Source organism: Ursus maritimus, unplaced genomic scaffold, assembly GCF_017311325.1.
Source record: "Ursus maritimus isolate PB19 unplaced genomic scaffold, ASM1731132v1 scaffold_2, whole genome shotgun sequence".
In the NCBI taxonomy this organism is placed as follows: domain Eukaryota; kingdom Metazoa; phylum Chordata; class Mammalia; order Carnivora; family Ursidae; genus Ursus; species Ursus maritimus.
In genome coordinates, this window is record NW_024424452.1 from 67,655,390 (window position 1) to 67,671,441 (window position 16,052).

At 48.9% G+C, this 16,052-nt stretch overlaps 1 protein-coding gene across 1 annotated transcript in view; it reads right to left on the minus strand.

The window, feature by feature from the left end:
* Positions 1 to 16,052, minus strand: part of SMYD3 (SET and MYND domain containing 3) — a 686,329-nt gene that overhangs the window by 92,664 nt on the left and 577,613 nt on the right. Inside the window, exons 9-10 of the mRNA XM_040636090.1 lie at positions 11,089 to 11,176; positions 6,094 to 6,268 (exon numbers count right to left, since the gene is read on the minus strand). Of these exons, the coding sequence (XP_040492024.1) occupies positions 6,094 to 6,268; positions 11,089 to 11,176 (263 nt within the window). The remainder of the gene's footprint in view (positions 1 to 6,093; positions 6,269 to 11,088; positions 11,177 to 16,052) is intronic.

A 16,052-nucleotide genomic window follows, 5' to 3' on the forward strand; every position in this document is an offset into this window, starting at 1 on the left:
CCGGAGGGTCAGAGCTTTACACCAGTGCTCAGGCTCTTGGACTCCTCTTCTAGAACTAAGACCACAAAGCTGGGTCACTCCCACACAGCTCGTGGGTTCAGGGCTGGATCCACCTGGCACAGCTGGCCAATACTACGTCTTGGCCCAAACCTGCAAGTGGCGTGTTGAGCACGGTGGCTAGGCCTGCAGGGCAACAGGGCCCTTTCAGGGGAGTGGATCACTGCAGGAGAGAGAGGTTCATTTCTCCACTTCCCCTAGAAAAGTCCAGTCTAAGAAACTGCCCATGATGCTCTCCTTTACCCCCAGCAACAGCCTCGTGTTAGCTGCAGATCATCGATCCCTGTGGAACACAGGAAATCAGGTGTGCGTGCAAGCCAGTGGTTTAACCAACACGTAATCAACTGCATGTGGAGATTGTCGCTATTGCTGGCCCCCCCTTCTCCTCTCTCCTTTTCCGTCTCCATGTTTCCTTCATTTGATTTCTAGACTCTAAAGTAAGAGAGCCCTTGGGAACTGAATTAAAAGACCTGATATTAAAAGGTTTAAATGAAAATTGCTTGGGCCTTGAGGGACCGGGTTGTCTACTGTGGCCCAGGCGATCACCGCCCCCAGTGTCCAGATGGGGCCTTGGCTAAGAAACCAGTCTTAGAAAATTGATAACAAAGGAAAAGAGGCCCTAGGTAGGTCTATCAGGTAACTCAGTATTTTACACAAACACACAGCTCAAAATCTGGCCAAAGAGACTTTGATGGAAAATTACACTGTGGAAAAAAATGATTAAGTGGCCAAACGATTACTGTCCACATCCATGGGCAGAGAATAAAACATTTGTTCACTTGCTGTGGGAGACAATTCTGTAAATCTCACCACGGAAAACAGGTGGCCAGCAAGGGAAGTGACCAGAACACTGTACGGAGTGCAAGCACTCAGGTCCCCTCCTGGGTAGAGACCTGGTTCCAGTGTGTTCTCTGGGTCCCATTCCACCCGAGATACCCCGGCCAAGGTCCCTGCCATCTGGGAGTGAGCTTCAGTGACGGGTACGCAGACACAAGCATTGTCACATGGCAACCTAACATCATCCGTGCAGCGCAGAGATAAGGGTAGGGCACAGCCAGGCCCAGGTAAGCACCTGGTGAGTGACTGCGTGCGGCGCTCTCCTGGGTCCACACGGCCCCTGCACGCTCAGCTGGGTCCCGGACCACCACATCCTATCGATCAATGGCAAAAACCCTCGAAAGAGCAATTGCAGGTCTTCAGAAGGAGCCAGTCTGCAAACAGCAGTGGTGGGCACTGTGATGAGCTGTGATGGAACCTTACACTTTATCAACCTATCCGTCAAAGCTTCAGAGGGGTTAAGTTCAAGAATGGCTGGCAATATGAAAGCAGCAGGGCTGCTGTGTGATCCCTGGAGGTCTTGGAGTCCCAAACACCTCGCTGGGAAACAGGTCATGTGTGCAGACTGCCAGACCCCTTCCACTTGGCCACGACTGCTCCCAACAAAGCACCAGACCCCACGTGAGCCGAGATCACACTTCTCAATCCACAAGGGGGTGTCACGCCGCTCCCAGTCGCTGATCTGTGCCCACCTGTTCAAGTCCCTTCACGGTTCATGTTCTGCTCTTTCCCAGGACACTCACAAAAATGCCCTTCCCGCCACCACAAAATACTGTGTTGTAGGTCAATACCAGCAAATAGGACCCTGTAAGAGCAGGCTTTGATCAAGGAAAAGGGGAAGACCCTTCTCTATTTTGAAATGAATTCAGATCAGATATAATAAACATCAGGTCACCGGTTCTCAATGCTTTTGAGGAAAGTGACATCTTGGTGGATGGTGGACACAGTGTGGGGGTTGTTATCTCCAGCTAAAATCGAACATACCTTTTCATGCAGCGAGTTAGCATTTAGGAATTTATTACATGGATTTGCCCTATTTGGTCCCATCAGTACACAAAGATTCCAATACGGGAATGTTAATGGCAGTATTTCTTGATACAGTAAACAGAAATGGAAACAGGAGGGACTAGCCTACAGGTTATGGTACATTCCTAAGATGAAATTCTAGAGATCTGTTCAAAAGAATGAGGTGGACATTCAGGAGCTGCTCAGCACCTACAGAGATGTCCAAGCTTTGTAGTAAAGTGAAAATAGCCAGCTCCGGAACAGGGAATTTTCTTTCCTCTGCCCACTCTTGGCTTCTCCTTCCCTTCCTCCTTCCCCACCCACCAACTTACTGGGCACATCTAGCCGATGAGGGCGAGACTGAGTCTCTCCACAAGAAAGACAAGAAGAGGAGAGACAGAAAGGAGAGGGAGGAAAAGAGTCCAAGTGAGCAGTTTTGAGGAAAGAAGAAGTGAGAGTGAGGGAATATGAGTCTCTGAGCATGTGAGATCCACTGGGAAAAGACAAGAAGAACAGGGCATTAAATAATTATGCAAGTGTGTTACAAACGGAAGTTTATGTACCCACACTGAAAACTTCAGGAAAGAAACTTACCATGGTTCTCTTTAGGGAGTGGAACAGGAGCTTGAAAGAGGAGGGTGATTTTTATTTGTGTTCTTTTGGAAACGTCCTTTCCTAGAAGTCTATGCTATTCTTAAACCAAAAGTTACGTTACCAGAACACTTGTGGATAGACCGAAAGTCCTCCTCAAAGCCTTAACAAGCTTGTTTCTCTAGAACTTTCTCTGGGTCCTAAATAAAATCAAGTTTGATTTTATATTCAACATAAAGTTTAAACCTATATTCAATTTTGTTTTTATGTTTCTTTTTATTTTTACACAAATGTGTAGCATACACCTGTGATATAAGGGGCTGAGCAGAGTTTCAAGGGCTAGTCTGGTGAGAACACCACGATCCTTAATGCCTTCGTCAACAGGAAAATGCTTCCCAAGCTCTAAATTACCACTGGCATACTAACTTCTGCAACTCAATCCATCTTGGGGTTAAGATTTAAGTACATTTTTTAATGAAAATTAATGAAATACCTTTAAAAATGCTGTCTTTCTGCTTAATATTCATAATGCTACAGGACAGAAGACCATGCATATATAATCACAGATACTCTCAGAAGACACAGTAGGAGCTAAAGATGATAAATTTTGTTGTGTGTGAATTAATGCCAACTTATTTTATGAAACAGATTTTTTTAAAAGATTTTGTTTTTTTGAGAGAAAGAAAGAGAAAGGGAGAAAAAGGGGGAGAGAGAAAGCATGAGCAGGGGGAAAGGGCAGAGGGAGACGGAGAAGCAGGCTGAGCAGGGAGCCTGATGCGGGACTCGATCCCAGGACCTTGAGATCATGACCTGAGCTGAAGGCAAGTGCTTCACCAACTGAGCCACCCAGGAGCCCCATGAAACATAAAGATCTTAATACTGTGTTACATCATAAAGGGAGCTTAACTTCTTTCAAGTCAAAATAAATGAAAGACCAGAAAGAAGGGAGCTGAGGGCAATGCAGGGATTCAGATAAAAACAGAACGTGGACACTTTCTCCTTTAAGGTCAGTAGTCAAAATTCAGCCAAGGTCACGAGGGAGAAAATCATCCCTAGAGTCTTGACCTCAATCTGGCTGTTGCGAACAGTATATTAACATTGTAAAACTGGTACCGCAGGTGGCAGGCCCGTCACCTCTCAGTAACTCACACTGTGCTAGCTGCCCGTGTCCTTCGCTAAAGGAGACCCGAAGGCCCACCTGGCGCATTGGTGGGGAGGCTGAGTCGTTGGTTGACAGCCCAGTGTAGACTCCCTCACGCACACGTGGGCGGGGGGTGGAAATCGCCACAAGCTTGCGGATCCCTGCCTCGCATGTTCAGATCATTAAAGGGCTTGCAGAGCACTGACGCACTTGTTCCTGGTTTTCACCTTTGCTGAGCTAAAGGCAAGAAAGGCCAAGTCCGCCGCAGTCCACCGTCTCACTGCTCAGTCGGTGCTGGGTCCCTTCCCCCACAGTAAACACTGTGGCCAAGTGAACCATTCAGATCCCACTCGTGTGAAGTGGGTCAATCAATGCAGACGGGATTTCTGGAAACACAGACCACTGCGGGGCAACTTCTTCACTAGCTCCGGGGAAGAGAAACTGAGGGAGGCTTGGAAATCCGTCACCCGGCGTAAGCACAGAGTGCACCCTTGCAGGGAAACTGTGACCTACCAAACACCAGGGACTATATAAGCAGAGGTCTTCCAAACCATAGGGAGTCTATTCTGGTGGACGTGGCCTCACTGACAAGAAGGGCCTATTTGACTCAAGACAGTTAATGAAGGGGTAAATTAGTCCTTCAGAGAAGCCGTGACAGGTGTGGGGAGAGGATTCAAAATTGTGTGTGGAAGCAGCACCGTCGAGGTGGGGGACCAACGTCGAGTGTCTGTGCTCAGAGTGGCCTAGAGGGCAGTCTGGAGTGGGGGTACAGGGTGGGGGATGGGACAGTAGGAGCAGGAGCAGGTCCAGCCCTAGCCCGAGTGAGGGGCGAGGGTCTGCGGTGGGGAGGAGGGGGTGCAGGAAGGAGAATTTGCCCGGCCTGCGTCTCCTGGCTGCGGTCCATCCGCTTGGCCTGTGGTTTGGCTTCCCGAGACGCAGCCCTGGAGTTCAGAGAGGTGACACCAACCGTCCTAGACCCGCCTCTCATTGCAACACCAAGGCTCAGAGAACGAAGCCTTATCTCTTTGTGCTCGGTTCATATTTTCTGAAAACCCACAAGATTCATCATCCTGAACAGACATTTCACGCTCATGGGAAAGTCTAGTCTCAGCCCCGAAGGCAATCGCTCGCACATTTGATGTGAGCTGACTCATAGTCTGGATTCCAGAGCTGTTCGACCACAGGCAGTGGAAGAAGCCACCTTCGGAAGTTCTGGAAACACCCTTGGGGCCCTGTGGGGCCTGGGGCCATAGCTGGCCTGCACACCCCTGTTGCCCACCCAGCTGGTGGGGTCCTTAGGCTCCTCTCTGCCTGCACCGTGCTCCCGGCCCCGGCCTGCCTTCCTGACGCCGTATCTCACTGCCCGCCTCCTACCTTCGCCTGCATGGATATCCGAGATCCTGGACTCACTTCTATTCTCCCCACATTGACCTGGTAACTTGCCCTCTCCATTATCTCCTGAGGCATGTCCTCAAGTGGGGACAGGCAGGACCCCAGACCCTGCCCCTCTCCTTTGCTTAGAGCCCCTCCCCGGCTTGTTGCCCACACGGGGTAGGTTGAGAGCTGGGCTGTCCCTCTGCTTAGCCCCTCAGGGCTGACATCGTGTCTGTATGGTCTTCAGTGCCACCCAGAATGGTGCCTCTGCTCTCAGGGACCTCTCCCTGCTGCCCCCCTACTCCCTAGGCTTCAGGGCACCTTCACAGCCGTGAGTGACCTTGTCCTGTGCTGGCGATGGTTCCTCCAACCTCAGTGGATGGTATGAGGGCCTCTATGCCCCTTCCCTGAGACTGGTCTGTCTCGACTTCCAAACTCATGTTCTTGGCCCCCCGCAAACCCGGGGCCCTACCCGCGGCACCAGACTTCAGCGCTGCCAAAGCTCCTGAGAATTACAAAAGCATCCGGGACAACACATCCCTGGGCTGAAGGAGCTGTGGTCAGTCAAGAAATAATTAGCAACCGCTTTCACCTGACTCCCTGACACATTTGAGCCCGGGTGTCTCCCCGCTCTCCCTCATGGGTCAGAGGTATAAGGTTATGGGGTCACTTATTTGAGTGAAGACACCCCAGAACCATAATGCCTTGACAAATGCAAGAGGCCATCATCAGTCAGCCAGACGGAGGGCCCCAGACGGGCCGTCCTCACCTGGGTCCGCAGAGGCGAATGACCCAGCACCCCCCCAAGCTGGAGATGAGCTATGGGGGCCCTGGTGGCTGACCTCCCCCCCCCACTCTGCCCCCGTCCTGCCGCCGCAAGCAGCACAGCACCCTGGAATCCCTGGCTCCACAGAGACAGCGTCTCCTTAGTCTCCGCACTCCCCCAGGGCCTGACAGGCGACAGGAACCTCAGGACCGACGAACAAAATGGGGACACTCAGTAAAAGTGGCAACCAGAGCAACTTCGGGACATCCGTCCTCCGGCCCAGAGAAGACCCCGCAGCCTCGCCTCTGGCCCTGGGACTCACCTGTACGGCTCCATGGTCCGGATCCCATAGAACAAGGCCTCCTCCAGCAGCCCGAGGTTGATGCAAGCGTCCATGGCGCAGTCGAGCACCTTCAGCTGGTAGATGTTGATGTCGGGGAGGCGCTCCGCGTTGCCGCTGATGACCGCCTGGCACGTGGCCAGCACCTGTTCCCACTCTGTGATTACCCGTAGTTAAGGAGTCATTGTCTTCCCCAAAAACACAAGTGAAATGAGATTCTCTACAAGGCTGGAGAGCTCCGAGGCACGGGAGGGAAGGAAGAGCCCGTTATTTAACACAGACGAGCTGCCTGAAAACACACTTGAGAAACAAAAACGGGTAAGTGGCATCTCGGACAAGCAAATTCTGTTTACATCAACAAACCGTCTTCCAGCCGAGCCTATACTTTGGGGGATTAAGCTTTCCGAAGAACCCCTCTTTCTTCTTACTCCTCTATGGATTCTCTTTCAAGCCCGTCATGAAATAATGCAGCCATGTATTAAACTGAACTCCCGATGGGGTCAGTTTAAATTATGTACTGTGTTAGCTTCTGTCACAAAGCTGATCTGAAGTGCGAGAAGCTTCGGATGGGTTCCATTTTTAAAAGGAGCTCATTTTGGCCTGTGTCATACGAACCTCGGGTGTACAGGAAGCCAGGGACACAACCCACAGACACGTATGAGGGAAGCAACTTAAAAATACATCTCCACTGGGTCTCATGTTGAAGTGTTTTTATTAAAAAGCAAAAGGGATCCAAGCCTGTACTTAACCAAAAAAAAGGCATTCTTATTTTGAGCCCCCAAAGTAAAAGATGAAGAACATGGCTCATGCACTAGCTGCAGGCAGAAGGAAAGGGTGCTTTAAAAAGGGCAGAGGGGGTGTCTGGGGGCAGAGCTGGTTAAGTGTCTGAGCCTGGACTTGGGCTCAGGTCATGACGTCAGGGTCCTGAGATTGAGCCCCGTGACGGGCTCCGAGCTCCATGTTCCGCATGCAGTCGGCTGTTGATTCTCTCTCTCAAATAAATAAATCTCAAAACAAAAACAAAAACAAAAACAAAAACACAGGGAGAAGACCCCGCACCCACTTCTGAGCAACTCTGAGTCTCGGATGCACCGTGAGTCCGTAACTTCCTCTCGTGCAGTCTTGGTGTGCTGGCCCTTTTTTAAAACCGCTCTTACGGAGGCAGTGGGAGGACTGCAGACGCGCTGTACGGAGCGTGGAGCGGGCCCTGAATCCCCCCGGTGAACATCCCCGCGCACAGCTGAAGGCTAGAGTGCGGGCACCTGGGCGTGCACACTTCCCTTCCTGCGCCCCGCCCTTCCCTGCCCTCCCCCTGCCCCCTGCTTTCATGAGCCCCACGAGCCGGCGCATGGGCTCCACGAGAGCGAAAAGGGCTGCAGATTTCAGGTGCAGCAGAAATGGCAGAGCCTTCGGCTGGAGCCGAAACGGGATTTCAATCTGAGCTACTTCTGTCATTGGTCAGATCCGCGGCTCTGAGGATGTCCTTGGAGCGCTGAAAGCCACGTGACCTCTGATGGCAACTAGGCATAGGAAAGTGGTCCAGTGCACTGAACCCCCATCTACCCACACCCCTCGCCACCACCATACAACCCAGTCTCTTCCCGATCAGTGTGCCCCCACCAAAGCCCCCTCCGCCCTCCACCGGTCCCCTACATGGCACACCCTGCCCTGAACTGACAGTGCGCTCCAGCGCCCCTTTATCCCGCACTCCCCGCCCCCTCAACATCCACCCCTCCTAACTTCCCTGCCACAGGTGCTGCTGCCTTCCAGAATGCTAGCCAACACTTGTAATAATCCAGTCAAGTCGCTTGTGGGAGTGAGGACTAACGTCTTTATGAACCCTCACGGGCAATGTGTGCTTCTTTTCGGGGGGCCCCCCTGCAGGCACAGCACCTTACCCCCAAGGCATGACTTCCTTGGTTAGATTTGCAAGCACCACAGTGCGCGGCCGAGCGCCTTTACTTCACACCTCTTGCATACTACACTCTGTAATTTTAGGGTGAGTCCCGTCTCTGAGGAGTTGACTCTGGTCTCGGGCGAGGTGCGTTTATGGAAGAAAAGTGAGTCGGTGACTTCTTTTGTATTCATCTGACGCGTATGGATAAAGTGTGCCGAATGGATCCCCACAGGTTGGGGGGAGCAGTATCTCAGGCAACGGACTGAGTTTGTAACAGACTGCCGGGCTAACCTCTGTGGCTTTTCATTCCAGGATTAGATATTTGATGAACTGTCAGGAGGAATGACTCTTATACAACGCTAGACATTTCTGTGGCAAGACTTTGCGCCTTACTTTAACATGGTGTTGTTTGACCTCCATGACAATTCGCCTACTCATTTATATATGCTCCAGCTCATCTGAAAGAGGTTTGAGGTGACAAGCCTTAGAAATAAAAACCAGATGTGATATCCTGCAGCCACTGATAGGAACACATCTACTTTACCCCCAGCAAGCCGCAAGGGACCGCAGGCCAATTTCCCTTCGCAACACTGGCAACTGTCTCCTGGCAAACAAGGCAAACATCCCGTATAAAACACCCCAGTGAGCAAAAAAATGGAATAATTTTAACTAAGAGGCTTTTCCCCCAAGCGGATGCTGACATTGTATTTGCTCAAAAATGTCCCTGGCATTTGCCTGGTGCTGCATACAAGTCATTCTGTTCCAGGGAGAGCTGAGCTCTAGACCGAAGTGGGGTAGAGAGCCTCCCTGAAGCGGACAGAACGATAACCTCCTCCATGGAACCTTCTTTAACCTCCCAGAGTTGACCACTGTGCCTTTGACGCCCCTCAAATATGTGTGTACCAAAGCAGGTGTTCATTTCCATGTGACAGCTGCAAGGACAGGGTTGTGTGGACCAGAAGGTGGGTTGTAACCAGCAGAGCACTTGGCACAGAGTCTGTTTTCGGTGAAGCCTTGTCCCCCTGAGACCTGACTGTGGCTGGTCATCCAGGGCCCCAATCCCACAGCAGGGGCGCACAGAGAACAAGCCTACATCTCTGCAGGAACAACAGTTTTTTGAGCCCAAGAAGGGCCCCCTTTTCTTCCCAGATCTGTTTTCCCAGGATCTCCCATCCTGCCTACAGCCAGGGTTTCAAACTGCATTTTGATCCTGGCTCCACTCCTCACAACTTATTTCAATTTTTCTAGATCCATCTTAGTATGCCCTACCCCAAACTGAACCCAAAACTCTGGATATGCTCAGACTCACAGATCACCTTTCTCGTTTCCTGGTCTCCGTGGATGCAGCCCCAGATTGCAGTAGCTTTTTGAGGGGTTATGTCATCCTCTTAAACTTGATTAAATTTTGCTGTGTACTAAAACCCTAAAATCGCTCCACATGTTCTGCTGCTAAGCTTGTCTATTTACACACTTAAACTCTTTGACCCAGACAGAAGATCTTATATACTTCTTGTTGAATTTCATCTTTTTAATTTTTTTTTTTTAAGATTTTATTTATTTATTCGACAGAGATAGAGACAGCCAGCGAGAGAGGGAACACAAGCAGGGGGAGTGGGAGAGGAAGAAGCAGGCTCATAGCGGAGGAGCCTGATGTGGGGCTCGATCCCATAATGCGGGGATCACGCCCTGAGCCGAAGGCAGACGCTTAAATGCTGTGCCACCCAGGTGCCCCGAATTTCATCTTTTTAGATTCAGGCATCGTTCAAACCTTCAGGGATCTGGAGCTCTGGATTCTATCATCCCAACCTCTGCCACTCCCCCCACCTATAACCTCTGGGAGTCTGATGACCTGTGCTCCGTACCTTCATTCAAGGGATAGAGTCAAAGGCAGGAGAGGACCGAGGTGGGAACAGAGCACTCCAGAGCGACAGTGACCCCAGGGGCATCATTTTCTCAGTAGGGCCATTCAAGCATTGAGAAAGCTATCTGGCCATGCTAGTATCTAGTATCAGCTTCTTGACTGCTTTTAATTGACCCTCTTTCTGAAATCCACATACGAACTTTACCAGAGAAATCCACACTCTGCGGACTCACTTGCTTATGGTGAACTCATGCGGCCTCGGGCTGATCACAGCTCCCTTTTCCATTCCTTTCATACTCAATTACAGATTCTTTACCCAAACTGCAACACGCAAACAACCCACCAGGTTCAGATTTTAGAAGATACTTCTTTCACTAATTTTAAAAGCAGGGGCATTTGTCCATCCAACTCTCCTGTACAATTCTTGAAAGAGCCTTGTAGACAGACACCTCGTTTGCAGATGTTCTTACTGTCTGGGATCTTACTGCCCCATCGCACCTGAAGGACCTTGCATCTTTTTCATCTACCTTGGTCTATTTCTTCTTACCTTGGGGTTTCCCTTTGTCACGTTTTTGCTTAAGTGAACTCCCCTACCAGAAGTGACCCTCCCTTTCAGCCTCTGCCCATTCAAACCCTGTCCCTGATTTGGGCTACCTCTCACCCAGGACAACATCAGTGTAGCCTCCCCAGATGACCTCCAGCGTAAGTGCTCTCTCCTTACTCTGAACTTTGACCCGCTCATGCTCCTTACTATTTATGCCCAGAAAATTTATTGTGCAGCAACTCCCTCTGCCATGGTAGTCATGGTTGCTTTAATATGAAGCTTCTAGATCTTAGAGTCAATGATATTAACTTCTAAGGACTCTAAGTTATTCTTTACTAGAGACATAGGTTGTGGGAGGAAAGGAATACAGAAATCCACTACCTAGTACATACAGAGACTACTACTTACTGTCCTGTTACTGGCCATTAGTTTTGGTTACAATCTAATGGTGGGAAGGTACTCATGCTGATCCTGCCACACTCTGCCCTAGCCATTACCCAAACTGTTGGCTGGAATTTGGGATGCAGCCTGTGACCATGAAGCAGAATGAAACTCACTGGCTCACACAGAGGTCAAACCATGGACTTGGCTTCACTAATGCCAAGCTCCAACCAATAAAGAAGCAATAGTCCCAATGGTACGGCTCAATCCGTTGGTTCAATCCAAAAAGGATACTCCAATGTGCCTTCAGTTCTTCAATTTTTTTCAAGGATTCTTGAACTTCCTTCCATACTTGTTCATCACCAGTGAGCATATCAGCATCCTGTTCACGCCAAAAGAAGAGAAGAGAAAGGATGACAAATTATTCAGTTAAAAAAATGGGCAAAGAAAAAAAAATGGGCAAAGGATCTGAACAGACATTTCTCCAGAGAAGATACACAAATGGCTAATAAGCACATGGAAAAATGCTTGACATCATTAGCCATCAGGAAAATGCATATCAAAGTCACAGTGAGATCACTTCACTTGCCCCAGCTTGCCTATAAGGATGTCAAAAAGACAGAGAATAACAAGTGTTGGCGAGGATCTGGAGAAACTGAAACTCTCATGTATTACCGGTAACAATGTGAAATGTTGTGGGCACTTTGGAAAATAGTCTGACAATGTCTTCAAAAGTTAAACATAGAGTTATCATATCATTAAGCAATTCCGCTCCTTAGACACATACCCAAGAGAAAGGAAAACACATGTTCACCCAAAAACTTGTGCATCAATGTTCACAGCAGCATAATTCTAGCAAATAAGGTGGAAACAACGCAATGTCCATCAACTGCTGAATGGATAAATAAAATGTGACATATCCATACAATGGAATAGTACTGGCAGTGAAAAGCAATGAATTACTACAACACGGATGACCCTAAAAACACCATGCTAAGTGCAAGAAGCCAGTCACAAAGGGCCACATACTGTATGATTCTACTGATACGAAATGTTCAGAATAGGTAAAGCCATAGAGACAGAAAGTCAATTACTAATTGGCTAGGGAGCAGAAGCGGTTGGGGAGAAGTGGACAGGTCTGCTAACAAGGATGGAGTTTCTTCCTGGGGTGAGGAAAATGCTGTAAAATCCACTGTGTTCATGGTTTCACAACTCTGAATATACTTGCATACTTTAATTGACTGCTTTGTATCCTATGTGAATTATATATCAATAAAGCTGATATATATCAGGAAGGGGAAGAAGGGCAAGAGAAAGAATCATTTGTTTGGAGACCTACAGGTACTCGAATCAGAAATGTAGTTACCAATCAAGATGAGTCTAGGAAAGAGCAGGAGTACAATGACAACACCCATGTGAACTTACTTTGATTTCTGCAAAAACTAAAAGGAGGAGGAGGAGGAAGAGGAGGAGAAGAAGGGAAAAGAGAAGAAAGGACAAGACCCAACAATTTAAAAAGCGATTCGATCGGGCTCCTCCGCTGGAAGCCTGCTTCTTCCTCTCCCACTCCCCCTGCTTGTGTTCCCTCTCTCGCTGGCTGTCTCTGTCAAATAAATAAATAAAATCTTCAAAAAAAAAGTGATTCAAAACGAAAGTGTAAGTTATCACTTATTAAATGTTGTCCTCTGGTTTAGTAAGCAGGTCCTCTATTTTTCCTGTGTGTCCACATTTTAAGAGCTCCACAGCCACGTGTGGCTGTGACCACCATATTGGACAGCACAGATGTAGAACAGTTCTATCATTACCCAAAGTTCTCCTGGACAGAGCTGCTAAAGAGGCCAATCAAAGGGTAAGAAATTGTCATCAGACACCATTCAGAACCAGGTGTTCAATATGCATTAGATTCTCCATGGGTATCAAGGAGAAGAACCATCCGAAAGTTGTATCAAATCATGGCCACATCATGGTAAAGGTGAGGGAGCGCAGACTTTTTCAAACTATAGAGATTTTTACACGCCTCCTAGGGGATGTTTATACAATGACTCTCGTGAGAACCACTGCCAGAGTAGGCCTGGTGGGAAGATACAGATCACTCAGGTGTGGCAGGGCAGAAAAAAAGAGGGCCACAGAGAGCCACGGACAAGAAATACCGAGAACAGGGCAAGGCAGTGGGTGCACATACGGGGAAACGTGTACACTCGTGTGTTTGTGTGCCTGTGTGTAGCAGGGTTTTATGGGCCTCTAAATATACATGTGCATATGAATATCTCACAGGGTGGTTTTTAAAAGGACACTGTAAGTGCGCCCTACTGTTTTGGGGTGAAATTCTAAATAAGAACCCAACTTTCGATACATAGGAGTGGGAAATGAAAGTTAATTGCTTTTCAAAAGGTAGACATGAATCTCCTAAATACCTGCCCTAATTCCATACTCAGCTCCTAAAGTCTCTGTTCCACCACCTCCCTCCAAAGCAACTGCCTAGCACCTCCCAGATAAAGCCCATGTGTTAAATCTTTTTTTAAAAAAGATTTATTTGACAGAGAGAGGGAGAGAAGCACAAGCAGGTGGGGCGGCAGACAGAGGGAGACGGAGAAACAGACTCCTCGCTGAACAGGGAGCCCAACGTGGGACTGGATCCCAGCACCCTGGGATCATGACCTGAGCCGAAGACAGACACTCGAGGAACTGAGCCCCTCAGGTGCTCCATGGCTGTTTAGGATGCAATCTTCCTGCTTTATATTTCATTCCTGGCAGCTCAAGCCTTAGGTTCTAGGCAAAACGTCTCACTTGTTAGACTCTACAGGAGGCAGAAGAGACCCCCACAGATGTCCTTGTCCCGGCCCCCAGAACCTATATGTATGTCTGGGTACATAGCAAAGGGGAATCAAGTTGTCGGTGGGATTAAGGCTGCTAGTCAGCTGACCTGAGAATAAGCAGAGTGTCCTGAACCCCCCAGTGGGCCCAGTGGAATCACAAGGGTCTTTCAGGGTGGAACAGGGAGGCAGAAGAGGTCAGTGATGTGATGTGAGGACCCAACTTCACTGTCAGTGTAGAAGGTGGAGGAAGGGACCCACAGACCAAGGAGGACAGGCAGCTTCTAGAAGCCAGCAAAGTCAAGGAAACAAATCCACCACCCACCCCGGAGACTCTACAAAGGAAGGTCGCCCTGCCAAGACCTTCATGTTTGCCCAGTGAGACTGGGTCAGGCTTTTGACCTACAGAAGTGTAAGGTCATAACTTTGTGTTGTTTTAAGACTGAGTCTGTATCTGTTACAGCAGCCATAGGAAGCTACTACAGTCCCTACCACACCTGCTGTTCTCCTGGCCACTGGACCTTGGCACGTGCCCCTCCCTGCCTCGAACGTTCTCCCTCAGGAAATCGTGTCTAATTCTGCCCTCTGAATTAACCCAGCTGTCCCGAGCCACCGAGGCTACTCTGCATACCTCTCTTGGCACCAAGCTGTCCTTAAAGGTCAGCTTTCCTGTGGCCCCAGCAAGCCTCAGAATTTCTGGAGGGACCAGGACCCGATCGTATCTGTATTCCCAGTGCCAGCATGATTAGTTATCCGGTATGTGTTTGGTGACCAGTGAAAGAAGAGGAGTGATCTACGATCCACAGGTAACAATATTACAAGAATAAAACACCTTGACTCCACAACAGGAAAGAGAATGTCAACCAAGGAAACAGAAGGTTGTGTGTTTCATACCATGCTTGTACCTCAACTTGTTGTTAATATTTCTACATCGCATTATGTGGGAAAAGGCTGTGTTTCCCCTGTAGCTGCCCGTATTGGCTGAATTTCCAGATATGGGTCTAGAACATGAATGTGAACTCTCTCCCCAGCATAAGAAATCTCACACTAGCTCAGGACTCCTGCTCCCTGATGACAGCATCACAGCGATTTCGGGGCGCCCTGTGTTGACTCTCCTGGCTTCCGCCTCTAACATCATCCTCAGCCTCTGTGGCTCCCATGGCCCAGAGGTCCCTGTCCCCATCCGACCCGGAGTGGATCAGTGAGGCCATTTAAGTTCCCTCAGACACAGCTGTACATCAATACCTTAGTGCATTCCCTTAGCTATTTAAAAAAAAAAGGTGCCAGATGACAGGAGATAATCTCACCGTGACATCAAAGGGTGCCACTCAACACAATCCCACTGAACCGGCCAAGGGCTTCCTTTGGGTTTCAGAGTAGGAAGCGGACCTGCCAGGTACCGGCAGTGGATGAGAAATTGGGGTTTCTTAACAGGATACAGTTGGGCTCCGGCAAGGCTGTCTCCCCTTAGGAAAGACCACGGGGCTCTATCAGGCTCCAACATCAGATGCAGCCGTCCACATCTACTTTGTCTCCAAGACACTTACACAGATGTGTTCACTCGGCTCACGAGCACTGGACGCGGAAACTCTTGCACTGAGCTAATTTCAGATGGTTCGCATTAAAAGGAGAAGGACAAAGGCAATCTGCTTTCCAGGACTTCCTGTTATCCAATCCTCCTGCAAAGTCTAATTAGATTGGAGGGGAGGGAGAGGAGAATAGAATGGGAAATACAATTACTGGACACTCACAAACTTTTCCAGTAATTCAATAATTTTAGAGTCTCAAAAGAAGGCGAGGTTTTCCTGTGTTTTGTTTTTTAGGCAGAAGGAAGCTCAAATACAGTGCCTGCACTTAGGACAGAGATTTAAACTCATGAGGGGAACAAACATTTGCAGGGCCCGGACTGAGAGACTCTGGTTCGTGGAGAATGTACTGGGACTAATAGATTAATATACAACATCATTCAAAACCTTTATGATGCACAGGAAACATCTTTGCTGGAACCAATTTCCACCTCCTTTGGCAAAAACAACTGAAGCAATTCAGATTTAACTTGAGGGGAAAAGTGGCTCTTTCATAAAGTGGAAAAACAGCGGTTAAAACCAGAGCGTTCACTCTTCTATCAAGCACGGACCAGTCAGTGGGCATTACGGACTGGGGCAGAAGGTAAAGGAAGGAATGTTCACCACTTGAGGCACGTTCAGCCTGCTGCATGTTCTAATTAGCAATTAACAAGCAACTGGACATAGTAATTAGAACTCGGTGAGAGGAACACGGGCGTCAGAGTCATAACATGCAGATGTGAGTCCCCACTCCAGAGCTGTGTGACCTGGGCGAGGCGGTTATCCTTCCGGAAGCTAAGCTTCCTCGGTGGTAGTAATGCTTTGAATGGCTGCTTCTTCTAATCCTTCCTTTTGCACCCTCTAGAAGCACTAACATCAC